Consider the following 16,506-nt stretch of genomic DNA (forward strand, 5'->3'; position numbering starts at 1 on the left):
ACCTGCACTACCCAACTAACCATAAATGGTTTCACTGGTTAGCACTACAAAGAACAAGATCATTTTGTAAACAGTTTCACAGTATATCAGGAATCATGTTATAACATCTCTGCCCTCACCCCACCCCACCCCCACCCAGTTCAGACCTATGGCTTTTTAGAGTTAGCTAAATCATCGCTTAAGAAAACAGTGAGGTACTCTAAATAGCTGCCAGTCTGGTATGATGAAAATGGCATGCATTAATGGGGCAGTTCAAAAAGTGCCAATCAAATTCTAGTAATGAACTGGTTTAAAACAAAAATGCCTTCTTAATAGTGAGTTTTTAAAGTTTTTTTTTTTTGCATCTCTAAATCTAAAGCCTAAAATTAATTACACACAAATATACATGGTTTAGAGATTCTTTACTACAGTACTTTTGTACATGCTGGATTTATTATTAAACTGAAAGAGAAAGAAATTACAGAAGGCATATGTACAGTATCTTACTGAACTGCAGATCTTTCTGCACATCTTGGATCTTAAAGCTGCAATACAGGCATTTCATAAATCTATCTTGGAGAAATATATATAAAAATCTGGAGTTAAAGCTCAGGTCAGTAATAATTATTACCTACAGATTCTCCATTAGTTTTTGCCCAGATCCGTGAATTTTTGTTTTGTTTTTTGTCTTAAAACAAACCAAAACAAAAACCACTTGCTTGTGTATGAGAATATTGATTTGTTCAGCTAAAAACTGGAATAATAAAAGATAAAATAAAATAGGAAAATATGGAATATTGCAGCTTCAACCCAAATCTTCACTAATCTTATTTATGGATGGAGAGACATTAAACATTTTAGACTGCTCTTTTTCTTTCTTTGTTGAAAGTTTTGTTGCTTTCTGTCTCATTATTCAGTTCTAAACTTTGGATTCATTCTCTAAGTTGGCCACATCACCATTCCTTTCTGTTTGTTCTTCATGGCTCTTAGCCTCCTCTCCAGTATCCATTTCAGCATGCTGATCTAACTGGCTTGAGACAGACCAAGTAAGGGGTAATTCTGCTCGACTGGCCATCTCTGCCAATTCTTTGGCACTATAAGATGGGGTGTTGGTTTCATATGTCTCATGGAAATTATTATAATCAACTTCATAAAATCCATCCTCTAGAGTGAGAACAGGGGTGAAACGGTAACCCCATAGAATTTCACTGGTAACGTAAGAACTTCGGGCTTGGCATGTCATCCCTGCAAAGAAAGAAGAGAGGAATTAGAATCATTGGCTGGACTCAGTAGTGGTACTAAATCTTTTATCATTGGTTTTAATTATTTTTGTTAGCTACTGGGAGTGGTTTTTCATGGAAAAGTGGGATGAAAATAAATATAGTTACTATGGTTTATACTTAGCTAGAGCTCCAAGGAAAAGCATGATAGATTAAAAAAAAAAAAAGGATTTAATAGCATACAAAAATGGTGATCTTATATTCAATTTAAAAGAACAACTTTCCAGGTAGTCCTCATTTAGTTACTGCCTCATACAGTGACTGTCCGCAGTTACTTTTTGGGGGGTAATAATTGTATTAAACACTATAATTACAACAGTAATAACTAATACAAGCTGAAAAAATATAGAAGAATAAAAAGAAAAAATAGAAGGTGCAGAAAAGAAAGGAAAAATAAATAGAGAAGAAAGAAAAGTAAGAATATAGTAAAAAAAAAAGAAGCTAAATATATAAAGAAGTGACTTCCTACCTTCATCATAATAACAATTTTAGTAACTTATCATCTCCTCTTAAAATACAATGAATTATCTCTTCTTCTCTTATCCCATCTCTTATCTATAAACAAATCTATAAAGCACTATCATTTCATTCCTGGTGTCAGCAAAGTCCTTTAAGGGTTACCAGAGATATCTATTCAACATATCTATTTTAATCTTGAACAAATAAACCAACTTTATATTCTTCCCTTTTACTCTTAACAATCTTGATCTTTAGTCCCTTCCAATAATGTCCTAGAACTTGATTTCTTTTAATTTTTTCTTTGTCCCTTCTCACAAAATTCTTCAAAGCTTTAACAAGTCTCTTTTGTAAATCCAATATAGGAAAGTTATGCAGGACAATCTTTTGGTTTGTTATTTGTATATCCCTTTTAATTATTAAAACAGCCAGTTTCAAGACATCAGCCAGTTTCATTTGTATGTCCAGTGAAGCATCTTTTTCCATACCATTCTTGTAGCTTGTCATTTTTAAATCCATTTTCAGATCAGTCTCAGTCGTGTTCAGTAAAACTTGTTCCTCTTCCATATCATCTTTTAAACACAGTCTATCTATAGAGGCAGACCCTCTTAAAATTAACTTCTGGGTCCATTGTTCAAAAATATCCTTCAATATGTCCAGTGTTAAAATATTTTGCTCCATTCTGTGTTATTAAGTCAATTTTAAGTGTTCTTCTCCTTTAATTGTAATCTTTAGTTTCTTCTGGTTCCCTCTAGTGTCCAATCTTCAAAGTCTCATCCTATCATGTTTTTTTAAAAAGAGAATTCAAAACAAAAACATTTTCCTATGGGAAGGAGTCTTATAATTATTCCAAAATCTTGTTTCAAATCCATCCGGACCCTTAGTCCATTTGTAACTTTCCAAAATCAAAGTTCTAATCACCCTTTTGCTGTTTATTCCAAAAGATTTTTTTAAAATCCTTCAACTTGTATTCTTTCACTAAGGATTGAAGGAAACTCACCCAGTGCTGTAAAACTTGTCAATCCAAAGATCCCTAATAGCTGAAAAGCAATTAACAAGCAATTTCCGAAAGTGATTAGAAAAGGAAGTATGCAAACCCAGTGTCCTTTTGAAGGTGCCAACTACAGTTTGAGCAAAAATATGGCTATTCCCTCATCTCCCAGAGCTCTAAACCCACTGGTGATTGCTGTCTTGGGGTCTCCTTGTGAGGACCATCTGCATGGAGCAATTATGGGTGATCTCAAGTCCTCTCCTTTTCCAGAGGAATTGTGAAGAACTGGTCTACTTGCCAGCACTCTTCTTAAAGACAATACATGCCAAGCAATTATATATTTTCTGTCTCAGTATTTTATTACAGTTGCCAAAGCAATGTTAATTGGAAACACATTGATATATGGTTTGGCATACATAACCCATTGCTGTGCTTGTCCATTTTTCATTATCTTGTCACAATTATGTGAAAATAATAGGGATGCAAAACGTATTCTGTTGACTCCTGTGGTTAATTGATTAAAGTATTGTTCTTAGTTTAAAAGTTCCTCTTTGCCATTAAAAAAGAATAGGTTGTGTGTTTTGATGGGAAAATGAGAGTCACTTTAATGGAATAATCCCAACTTTGTTGTTTTCTGATGTTCTAGGAACATTTATTGACAGATTCCATTTTTAGCAGTTAGAATGATAAATGGATACTTATAGCTAAGCAGTGGTAGTGGTGTCATAACAATTCATTGAATATAGATAATGAATTTCATGGATGCTGTGCTTGTAGGACTGCAAGATCACTGAGTGAGCCATAAGGCAAATACATCTATATCTCCATCCAGTTTGGGTCTAGCCTATCCAACTAACACTATTCTAACTTCCTTCCAGACATGTTGGGATTACAGTTCTCAGAATTTCCTGACAACATGGCCTTTGGCTTTATAATCAAGATGACTGAGCCTCTTACAATATTGAATGAAATGAGCTGCATTGCCATAATGTGGAAATTAGCTTTGGCATTTGAAGGGAGAAGGAGGAAAGTGTCAGCAGTGGGGAGCCAACTGGCAGAGGTGAGAGAGGCGGTAGAAGTATTAAGGCCTTGTTGCAAGAGAATAAATGGGAAATGATGGCTAGAGCATATAATAATAAACACATGGTGAAAGTGAATAACAAATTACTCTGAGCTGCTGTGGTGGGATGTACTGAGATTAAATAAAACAGTTAAATGACTTCAAAACAAATCACAGCCTTATTCCCTAGATTGCTAGAAACCCTCCACCCCAATGTTTTTGCTGACAGAGAAAAAAACCAAGTATACTCCAATTATAAAATATAGTCTTGATATTTGATACAAACTTTTCGTGTGAATTTTAACCTTTCTAAACCCTCTCATGCATACCTGGTAATAATTTTGGAAGATCCATTGGAAGGAATAGAAATATTAATGGGAAAACTAAAGGATTTTGGCGTGTTAGCTGGTTTTAAAATTAATAAACAAAAGGCAAAGATGTTAACAAAGAATATGAAAATGGAAAAACAAATGGAATTGATGGAAAATGGTTTTTATGATTGAGAAAAAAGTGAAATACTTGGGTATCACTATCAATACATGAATTATATGTTGTATCATAATAATTATATTAAGACAAGGAATGAAATCAAGAAGGACATATTAAGATGGGAAAAATTACAATTGTCATTGTTGGGTAGAATTTCTGTAATAAAAATGAATGTTTAGCCAAGAATGATGTTTTTGTTTCAAACAATACCTATTATGACAACTGATGTACCATTTAAACAATGGCAGAAAGATATATCTAAGTTTGTATAGCAAGGGAAAAAAACAAGAGTTAAATATAAAATACTCCAAGATGCAAAGGAATGAACAGGATTGGGACTGCCTGATTTGAGACTGAATTCTGCAGCCTGCTGGTTAGTCTGGATGAAAGAGTGGGTTTTTCTGAGAAATAAGAGAATTTTAGAATAAAAAGGGTACAATTTGAGGTTTGGGTGGCATGGTTTTCCATGGTACAATAAAGTTAAGATTAATGTAGATTTTAGAATAATTATATTAGAAGTGCCATACTGAGAAAATGGAATAGATATAAACCGAGATTGTGCCTGAAAATGCCTTTATGGTTTCAGCACAAGAAGCATTTTACAGGAAAGAAACGGCAGGTAAATAAAAATGGTTAACTTATCAATTTGTTAGAACAGGAACATGGAGAATATAAGATGAAATCATGAGAAATTCAAGACAGCAATTGACTGCAGAGAAATTTTGTTTTCAATGGTTTTCATATGCATGTTAAAGAGAAAGATTTAAGATAGATAATAGGACATTTGAAACTGAGCAGCGGAAGACAGAATTTGAAGTTGAACTATGTACAAATGATGAATGTGTGATTACTAAAATGTATAAACTTTTATTGAAATTTGAAATGGAAGAAGAACAAGTGAAAGACTGTATGAAAATAGGCTAAGAACTTTGGACACATTATACTGATGGAACAGTGGGAAAATATGTGATTAAAAGGATGGAAATTTACATGGTGTTATAATGTAAAAGAGAATTTTTATAAAATGATGTACTGTTGGTATATGATTCCAGAAAAATTGTCTAGAATGTGTACAGGTACTTCAAATTTAGGTTGGAAATGTGGACAACATGAAGAGTCATTTTATCATGCCTAGTGGATTCATCAAAAAGCCAGAAATGTCTAGGTTCAAATACATAAAATGATACAAAGAATTATAAAGATCAACATTCAGCTGAAACCGGAACTTTTTTTTCTGGGATTAATGGACAGTCAGTTAGAAAAGAACCATGGAAGATTATTTTTATATATGATTACTACTGTAAGACTATTATATGCGCAAAAATGGAAAGATTCCGAAATACTCACAATGGAGGAATGGTTGATGAAAATTACAGAACTAGCAGAGATGGCAAAATTTACTTGTTTCATTAGAGAAAGATCAATAACTACATTTATCATGACCGGAAACCCCTTATGGACTCTTTTGCTGAAAAAAGGGAAAAATGAACTTGTGATTTATGGGTTGAAGATTAGAAAGGGTAGCGTATGGAAAGAAGGAAATTGTGTGAGAGAGGGTAAAATATAAATGCATTTATAACCACTGTCAAAAAGATTGGAAAACACTTTTTAAAATCTTTCCTTCCTTCCTTCCTTCCTTCCTTCCTTCCTTCCTTCCTTCCTTCCTTCCTTCCTTCCTTTTTCTTTTTCTTTTTCTTTTTCTTTTTCTTTTTCTTTTTCTTCTTATTCACTATTCTTTCTTATTTTCTTTGTTTCTTTTCTAAGATTTGTATTGTTTTTATCTTGTTAAAAATTTCCTCAATAAAAATTATATTAAACCTTCTCATGCATGACATTGCTTAGGAATGGAGCAGATTGTTGGAAATCTGAACATCATGAAATGTGATAATAGCACATTGCAGGAATGTGCGTACTTTCAAAATCATTCACAAGAAGCATTTTGGACCTTGGACAAATACAACACCTGTCTGCTGTCTATTAAAGCAACTTGACATTTTTCAGGCTTGTGCACAAACCTGAAAAATAGTACTGATGCTTTAAGACTTGCATTAATTTTAAGGAATAGATTTGCTTTCGGCCTCACATTCCTTTAACTGGATGTTTTCTTGGAGACAAGAGTCAGAAGCAAGTATTCCCAGTTCCTGCTTTTCTCCTTTACATTCCTCTGTCTCTATGCCCCCCTTCCCAATCTCCTTCGGACAGTTTGTGGCCCCACTGGAACAGCCTGGGAGGAAGCACTGCACTTCAGAGAGTGAAAAATAGATGCCTTTCTCCCCCTTTCATGACTGGGAGCCTCTATTGAATCTGAATCACATCCTTGAATGAAAGAAGCCTTTTTATCCATGGAAAAGCATCCTGGGAATAAAGTAAAATTAACCGATCTGAAGTCATTAAAGCTATATCTACTCAAAGATAGTGATAGGGCTGCTCCCATACCTCTGCTGGGGACATTCAAAATACAATTGTTACTTTTATGAAACTGAAAGGCCACCATTGTTTGTGATATTACTGCCATAAAATAATCTGTATTGGCCTTATATTCAAGAGAAACCTGGATGTATCCATCTGAAGATCACTAAAATAATCACTTCCTATTGATTCTGTTGACTGTTTTATTGCCTTTGAAATAACTGAGCACAAGGTATATTATGTATATATACCTTAGTTATAGTTATAGTTTAGTTATAGTTATAGTTTTATAACTAAAACTGTTACATAGTGAATGCATCTTTGGAAGATGATGAGTTATAGAAAGAAAAGGAATACTATTTTACAAATGTGCATAAAGAACTTCTGCTTATTTATAGATGACAATAGAGTTTTATTCAATTTTTACCCAAGCTATGACAAAATTTTACAGATTAGAGAATCTGTAAAATGATTAAATTAAATTTTATAATTTATTTTGTCTGGTGTACCACAAATGAAGTATTAAATATTGAGACTTCATCAGCTGGGCCCCTACTTTGTGATAATTGGACACTTTTACCTTAATCCCATCCTTATGGAGCCCTGTGTGCACAATCCGCATAAGGTAAGTGTCAGAATTCCTGAATGTTTAATTTTGAGGAGGGCCATTTAAAAATTGATAGCTTTTTATCCATTTTAAGTTTAGAAGGTTGTCAATTTAAAGAAGATACATCTGGTAGATGCTTGCTTATGGAAGTGACTTACTGGACATTGTAGAAAATGTTTAAAAAAAGAAAGGGGATAGTTATTGCTTGAACTGACTGAGCTTTTGATTTACATTCAGATCTGCTGGCTATAAAAAGAGAATAAACCTAAAACATGCAAGTTAAGCCTAACATTTTTTGGCTTGTCTGAAATGGGGCTTTAACATCTTTCATTATATATCAAAAAAGGTTGACTGCCAAGTCTTTTTCACAATCCATTAGAACTCATTCTTTTAAATACCTTGATTATGTGGAGTCTTTGGTACTCTCTGAGCTTGGTTATCTATTGCAAACATTTCATTATATGACTAGATAACATCATCAGTGCTATTGAGTGTGGGGTTTTCTCCCTGTTTATATACAGTAGCTTGTCCTGCCAGTGTTGGTGTGGGTGTGATTTTCTCCTTGGTGTTTTGTCTGAATGTAAGCTTCCAGGAATTCCCTAGGAATTTTTGGATTTAGCTTGGTCTAGGATGCTCACAGTTCCCCAGTTGAAACCATGGTTGAGTCTGTCCATGTTTTGTGAGATTAAGGAGTTTTCATTGTATCTTCTGACTGCTAGTTGGTGTTCATGGATGTGCTTTGCTAGTCTTCTGCCTGTCTGTCCTACATAGTGTTTGTTGCAGTCCTTACACTGTATGTTATAGATGAAACAGGGAGAAAACCCCACACTCACTCACACTGATGATGTTACCTAGTTGGGTAATGAAATGTCTGCAAGCAAACAACCAAGCTCAGAGAGCAACAAGGATTCCACAGTTCAACCCTCAGGTACATATATTCTCTTCTATTACCTTGATTATGTTTTGCTGCAGTAATAATCATTTGAAATAAGTTATCAAACAAAATTAGTTCCTCACATTTGAAATAAAGAGTGCAGAATTAGTTTGTGAAGGGAAAATATTTATTATGTCCAAATAAAAATTAAATGCAATTAAGGAGATAGGCTGGAGGTTTATCCTGTATTTGAGTTTGTTTTCTAAGAAAATAAGTGGTCATACCTTTCCACTTTTAGTGCATTGAGGAATATGTTCCTTGCAAGAGAAAGATTGTTAAACCAGAGCTTTAAAAACTTGATGCAGAACTCAATTTTGTTCTAGTTGATGGCTGTGTGCCGTCTCCTCACTGTTATGCTACCAAATGTGATTTCTATTGACTTAGCTCCTAAAGATCACATAAATTTAATATTTCTTTTTGTTAATATAAAGTAGGGCTGTGTAGTGAACCAGACCTGAAATGTTTGTGGCCCTCATGGACCAATTGTTGGGAACACTTTAAGGCAGCTGGGACTTTGTCTGGGTTCATACAACTTCTCTTTCTTTCTTTCTTTCTTTCTTTCTTTCTTTCTTTCTTTCTTTCTTTCTTTCTTTCTGTCTGTCTGTCTGTCTGTCTGTCTGTCACTAGCTTCTGTTTCATCCAATTATGTCTGCAAAATTACTCCTGCAAGATATATTCATTATTACTGTTCTTTATTAAATTTATGATTTTATTCTCCTTTAGGGATTCAAGATCATGTGCGTAGCACTCTCTTCTGCAGTACTTTCCAACAACAGTCCTGTTGGGTAAGGTGGACTGACAGGTGTAATTAGCCCAAAGTCATCCTGTGATCTTGTATTCTTGCAGTGGATAATGGACTGGATTCAATGGCCTAAGTCAGTGTTTCTTAATGTTACCAACTTTAAGATGTGTGGACTTCAACTTTCAGAATTCCCCAGCCAGCATGGGGAACTGAAATCCACACATCTTGAAGTTGCTGAGGTTGAGAAACACTGGCCTAAGTGGGCCCTTTTAAGTCTGATTTATAATTCCAGGGTTTAGGGTGGATTTGAAACTGGATCTTTCCAGTTTTCCTTAAGCATGATAGAGCTATACTTGTCTTAATAGTCCCTCTTTTAACTGTTCTTTGCTCCTGTAAAGCTATTCTTTGCTTATAGACAAAGACTGCAGCTTTTGAATACTAAGAATGTAAGACAGTGCAACATTATTTCAAAAATTCTGGGAGCAAGCCTATATTTCAGACATATTGGCTGACAATACTGGATGCAGTAGACACCTTTCTGTACTGTTGCATCACGAGATATAACAGTAGTAGAACACCTCAGATACTTTGGATATGTATAAGAGCCAGTCAACCCTCTCTCAGCCTTAGATTGGGAGTGTTCTGGTCTTCCTGATTTCAGGTTTTGTATGACACTACTCCTTAGCTACCCTGTTCCAACTTCCAGACATGATTCCTCTTATTTTGAGGGCTTGATTGCTTCTTGCACCAGCTTGTGGTAATTTTGAAGTACTGATGATGAAGCCTCCAGACCAGACATTAGGTACTGAAACAGATAGATGGCAATGTTGGACTGGCAACCCCAGGCACATTTTCTATTGAAGAACTCTGTTCTGCTTAGCAATAATCTTTGACATACAGAACAGTCATGTCAGCTGCTTTTACAGGATTTTTTTTTTTAATGAAACTTTTAACATTAATTCACCTCCTGTGGTTTTTTGGGGTTTCAGATAGACAATATGTTTCAGTTATGTGATACTTATGACAATGAGAAATTCTACTGCTCTGGATATATTACACAACACTTTCCCCCCTGATAAATTGTAAAATATTTTCATTAGAATAACTACGTTTATGAAAATTGTTTCTGAAAGCAGATTAAACTGTCTCTAAATTTTTAACAATAATATATCTCACTACAGCTATGTCCTTTTATATGTGGTGGGGTTGAAAGTAGATAACTAAACCTGCTAAAACATTTGTAGCAATTGTGAAGATTGTAATGCTCAAAATTAGTTGGACTGGCATAGACAACCCTTATAGAGAAAATAAGCCACACGATTTGCTAATAGCACAGATTCTGCATATTGAAAACTCCAGTTTCTATACTCACCTTTCTAGCTCTTAATATTAGAAAGAGAAACTGTATGAAGTATGAGTTAAATACCGCCAGATAATGGGATATTCAGTGTCCATTGCCAAGATGGCCATGTTATATATAAATTCCTGTTCCTTTGCATGGCAAAAGCAAAATAAATCAGAACTTAAACTGAGCTCAAAGTACAGATGGCGGAATTTGCATTACTTGAATATAGATGTTACAAATTTTAAAAGCATACAATTTGGTCTGAAGATACAGAATAAATGTAGCCAGCACAGGACTAAACAATCAATCAGTCTGCAAGACTAGAAAAGTCAGAAAGCTTTGTAAAGTAGTAATTTGTTTGATAGCCTTATTTAATATCTAAATAACATTCTTTATGCAGTTTACTGCTTCATGGACACATTTTCTGCAGCTGGTAAGTGTGCTTTTTTTTTTTTTAATGTAACCAGAACTGCTTCTACAAACATTGGGCTTGAGCTGTTCATCTGTTGGAAACATAAATGGAATTGCAAACAGATTTGTACAGATTAGCTATAAAGGAGTCATTTATCTTGTAAGGTTTTTATGATATTTTGGGTTTTTAAAATGTGTAAACATCTTACTTTTGTGAGAAAAAAAGGTGTGTTTTGTATTCTATTTCTCTTTTGCTCTTGGGGAGGAATCAGTATTCCGGAAGGCTTACATAATAAAATAATCAGTAAGCCTGACAAGAATGTGACTGTTTTTCTCCAGTGAGAGTGACATCAAACTACTGGCTCCATTTAAACAGAACTAAATTCATTGCCTCCTAGTGACTAAAATGTAATGACATTTTCTGAACTAAATCCATGACCTCCTGCAATTTCAGATGGTTGAAACTGTCATTCATAGAATGACAAAATACTTTATTGCTTGAAGAATCAGCTGGTGGATGAAAATTACAGAGATTAGTTCCAAATTCCAATGCTGATATTTAAAATTTTATACTTCTAGATTCCTAGATTGATCCTGAGAAAGAATTCAGGGTCTTCAGGGGTTGGGGGTAGGCCTGAGCCCCTTAACAGTATAATTATGCCATGATAACAAATATGTAAACAAATCTATTGAGAAACAAACATTTGGATTATACTCTATATCATATTTTTTGAGATGTCTCATTTGTAGTTAGATGCATCATGCCAGAAACCTATTTGGAACTGTACGTGTTCAGGAACTGGTACTTGTCTACAAAGCACTGAACCTTCCTGCTGAATATATTCGTAATGATCTTGATTTTGCTGTTAATGATCTTATATATTCTTAATGATCTACTTTTTTACAGCAACATGCTCTGTGATTGTAGGTCATTGGGCAGTAGAATATGCAAAGTTGCAATCTTAAGACTAATAGCAGGAAAGTGAACTCCTCAGATAGGTAGGATAGGCTGGCCTTCCTAATCTCTCTGCCATCCAAATATATGAGCTTCAGCACCCAGAGGTCACAGCCAGGATTGCCACTGCTGAGAATTGTGGGGACACCAAGGTTGAGAAAGGCTTTGGATCAAATTAGTTCTATCCGCATTCCCTAACTGGTCTCATTCTGTAGCATGTAGATTCTTTCCCCACTTTCCTTTGGAAAATAGAATTAAATATAAATAATGCAATTGTGGTTGGGTATATAGAATATCTTCTTGTAAACTTATTTTGGTACATTTGCCTACCCATGTGAACCAATGTTGTGAAACTCCTGTTGTAAGATATGAGCCAATAAATAATTCCAAACCACAATTCTATTTATCATAATCACCACCATTTCTGTGTTGCAGACTTATTATTCTATGTTTTTTATTTCCTGCCAGCAATTTTAAAGCAACATGTCTTTGCAACAAGGCTGCTCTTATTGGTATATGCCTTAGCATGACATCTTAATAATTTTTTGGTATGTGTGGCTGCCTTTCCTTTTACTGTAAACCAGATTACTCCCATTATTTTCTTGTGGTCTCTTTTTATTAATTTTTGATGAAATGCACTTCCATATTCCCAAAGACTATTAATGTTATTTATTGGAAAGTGCAGTTTGCAGTAACCCCACACATGCCTTCTGCTTTGCAATGTCTTTTCCATTTTTATGTCTAGACTGACAGCTCTCTCAATCACTTCAGTCACTTTATTCATGTCTAGTTTACTGATATATGCATTTCTATGAAACAATTCATAGATTCTGTTGCCAGTTCAGCTGAGCTTCCCTGGGGCTGAAGTTCATTCCCTTCTTCCTAAGTATGACAGGTGTGAATCTCAAAAAAGTATTCTCTCACTACTGTGCTTTGAAGCATGGCATGTTCTAGCTGTAGTAGTATGAGACTATGGTTACATTATATTTTGAGGTTTAGAAGTATTGTTATGTCAATAGCCTTTCATTCCATTGATTTATGCTATTATTGCATCAGAGGAGAGCAAGAGACCATCAGGACCATCTTTTGGATGACTTCCTTAAGCTGAAGACCAGCAGATAGAATAAGACCATCAGTCTGCTGGCTCTACCCCCAAAGATCAACCCATACAGCTGAGATAATGGTATAACACAAAGAGAGAGCACATCCATGCAAGAATGACTTACATAGCAATATGTATATAGAATTTGCCTTCTATTAAATCATATCATTGGTCTATCTAGCCCAATACTGATTAGCAGCTGCTATCAATCGGTATAATCCAATTGGCAGTGGTCATCAAACACTTCATGAAGAAATCAGTGTAAAACTCTCTGAAAAGTTTCACTTTTCACATAGTAGAGACTGAATCTGGGAGCTTGAGTTCAGGATTACACAGGTTCTACTATGGCAGAGAAAAATTGGCACCCAATTAAACCTGGAAAATTTCAGAAAATGTGAAACTATTTGAGAAGAGATTGAACTAAAAGCAGTGATGTAATTTCTGTTGAATTGCCTTGGGCTGGCAATTAAACAGAATAAAATTTTGGATCTAAACCCAGCAACACTGAGCTTATGCTGCTAGTAAATGTTATCTGATTTCTTTTTCTGATTACATGGTAGGAATAAGATCAGTAAATATTATAGCACAAGATTTCTAAAATGTGCTGACACTGGGGAAGCTCATTTTCTGTCCCAACTTTGTTCTGCAAAGGATTCTCATGCAATGACACAGGAAGACTGTAACCACAAAGAATATTTGCCTCATCACGCCATTTTAGAATGTCATAGCATCATCTCTATTCTGTTCCATTTTTGCACCATCAGACTGCATGGATATACGTTAGACAATTTTGGATACTTAGATTTGAGGCGAGTGTTTGTAAATAAATTGTAAGAGCATTTGTTTTACATTTTATCTTTTTCGCAATACAAGACCTCTTAAAAAAAAAGAATGCTTAATTTATAGAAAATATGAGAATAAGAGTTGTTACCTGTAGCTTCCACCATTCCTTCTAGGATCACAACTATTTCTAATTCCTCTTTGGGCAACTGAGCTTTGGAAATCTCCCAGAAAGGACTCTGTTGGTTTATTTCATGGCTGATGATCAATGGTGAAACCAAAAACAGACGATCATCCCCAGTATAATAACCTACATTGATATCTGTTTGGTTGAGAGGTATAAATTCCCCCTCCTTTGTCTGTTTGGACTTGATCAGCTTGGCTCGTATTGATGCTTCCACAATGTGTGAATTTCTAAGGTCCCCAACTCGAAACATCAAACACAGCTTTCCATCCCGCATAGAAATTACAGCATTGGTAGAAAACACCAGAGTTTCTGCTCTCTTCTTGGGCTGTGATATTTTTACAAACATGCAGCCAACCATGAAAGCATTAACAATAGACCCTAAAACAGATTGAACTAAAAGCAGGATAATTCCTTCAGGACATTTGTCTGTGATAACCCGATAACCATACCCAATTGTGGTTTCTGTCTCTATAGAGAATAAAAAGGCTGAGACAAATCCATTGAGGTTACTAACACATGGCGTCCATTTCTTATCTCCTATGTGCTCCATGTCTCCTCGGATGTAAGCAATTAGCCACCAGATGAATCCAAAGAACAACCAAGTCACAGTATAAACCAAGACAAATATCAAAAGGTTGAATCTCCACTTGAGGTCGACCAAGGTAGTGAAGATATCAGTCAAATAACGATAAGTCTCTCTCACGTTTCCATGGTGGACATTGCACTTTCCGTCCTTCCTAACATACCTCTGGATTTTTCTTTTGGTGCCTTCTTTGCTTAAATGCTTTGGCAGTTCTTCTCTGGCCTGCTTGGGCAACTTGGGTGGATGAATTGTAACAGGGCTTTCCACATCCTGCTCCATTGAGTCTCCTTCCAGCACATTAGCTGTTATTAAAAAGAGAGAGAACATAAATCAGCATGGTGATGTATTAAAATTTGCAAGATCATATGAAGTTATATGAAGCAGCCAAAGTTTTTCTGAACACTACTAGAGAATTAATGGCAACCTACCACCTGATAGAAGGATCAGGTGTTATCTGTATTATTTGAAATAATCTCTTACTTTCACTTTTTATAAGTAAGATAATTTACCATTTATAAAAACTGTTTAAATTGCACTTATATTCAGATTTTCTTAAGGGGAAGTCTGGATAACATACAGAACTTTCCTCCTCAAATCTCTCTCACCAATTCTGTAATAATTAGTTCAATAGATGCTAATTAACCAAAAATTATCAAGATGATTTCTAAGCACCATATTACTCTGATCTTTTTTGGAATTGTAACTATGTAAATGATTATAACAAGTTAGTTTATGGGCTTAAAGGTCTCAGAAGAACAGAAACAAAGATTAGAAGTAGTTTTACTGACTCCACTACTGGAATATTCAGTTGCAAAATATAAGCTGAGGATTTAAAACAAATATCTATTATATTTATATGCTGCCAAATTTGATGAACTCTTATAATAAAAAATAAAGCACCAATAGCAGCAACATATATAAAACAGACCAATCAACAATAAATATTAAATAATAATTGCCTTAGTAATTCCAACATTAAATAGTAAAATATCCACAGTAAAATCATCCACAGAAACCTAAAGCAAAGAAAAATGTATGAAACTTCTATCAAAAATTCAAGCAACAGTTTCTATCAAGATGACCATCCACCACCAAGGGCCCTCTTTTTTCAGTGCTTTGCAGAAGGCCTGTAGTAAGAAGGACAATTTACTATTGGCCCACCAGCTTGAGTAAGACAAATGCCCTTCCCCCCAGTCATGTTTTCCACCTGCCCACCTAGCAAGAATTGTGAGTCCAGGAGAATTCCCAGGTCATGGGCCTATTCATTCAGGGTAGTGCCTCCATTTTGAGAGACAACACTGTGGCTGACCAAGTTCATAAATGTTCAAAATGTCTTGCCTGAGTTCTGTTTCAGCTTGCTTCATCCCATTCAAATCTTAATAACCTCCACATACTAGAACAGGATTTCCAATCAGTATGATCTAGGGTGGGGATGTAAAGCTCAATATCATTGGCATAATAATAATAGGTAATAGAAAACAAAGAAGCTAAAATATTCTGGGACTTTAGAATTCAAACAGACAAGCACCTGCCACACGACACCCCAGACTTAACAGTTGTTGATAAGAAAGAGAAAAAAGTCTGGATAGTGGACATTGCAATACTTGGAGACAGCAGAACTGTCTCTGGAGAACTGGAGAAAATCACAACATATAAAGACCTGCAAATAGAAGTAGAACAACTATGGCAAAAGAAAGCAAAGATAGTACCAATAGTTATAGGTGTCTTGGGTACAATCCCAAAACATCTGAAGCTCCACTTGAAGACCATCGGCACTGACAAAATCACCATCAGTCAATTGCAAAAGGCAGCTTTACTTGGAACAGCTTATATCCTGTGACAATAACTTTACACCATCAAACAACAACTTCTGTCTATGCCAGGTCCTTGGGAAGGACTTGATAGGTGGATAAAAATGCCAAATCCAGCCTAAACATCTGGCTGACTGTGTGACCAACCATAATAATAATAATTCCAGAGCCACGAACCAATAGAGTTCCCCCCCAGCAGCTTCATATAGAGGTAAATGGTGATGATGGGGGAATAGGAACCCTGCACAATCACATGAGTTGGCTACCGGACTGACTTCTCTTCCTCTATAATCACCGACTGATCTTGCCCACTAGGGAAGGAGTGGAACCACTTCAATACAGCACCTCAAATCTTTAAGCCTCCCAGGTGATCAAGAAAGAACCT

General features: G+C 35.3%; 1 protein-coding gene across 1 annotated transcript; it reads right to left on the reverse strand.

Moving 5' to 3' along the window:
- Window positions 1-373: 373 nt before the first annotated feature.
- On the reverse strand, window positions 374-14,604 carry KCNJ6 (potassium inwardly rectifying channel subfamily J member 6). The gene is made up of 2 exons (XM_007422410.2): window positions 13,692-14,604; window positions 374-1,224 (listed from the first exon to the last, which is right to left on the reverse strand). The coding sequence occupies exons 1-2, from the start codon at window positions 14,587-14,589 to the stop codon at window positions 899-901; spliced, it is 1,224 nt and encodes a 407-aa protein (XP_007422472.1). The 5' UTR covers window positions 14,590-14,604; the 3' UTR covers window positions 374-898.
- Window positions 14,605-16,506: the final 1,902 nt, after the last annotated feature.

Source organism: Python bivittatus, unplaced genomic scaffold, assembly GCF_059951505.1.
Source record: "Python bivittatus isolate LINGU-HERP-01145 unplaced genomic scaffold, Pbiv_v1 ctg000350_np1212, whole genome shotgun sequence".
Taxonomy (NCBI): domain Eukaryota; kingdom Metazoa; phylum Chordata; class Lepidosauria; order Squamata; family Pythonidae; genus Python; species Python bivittatus.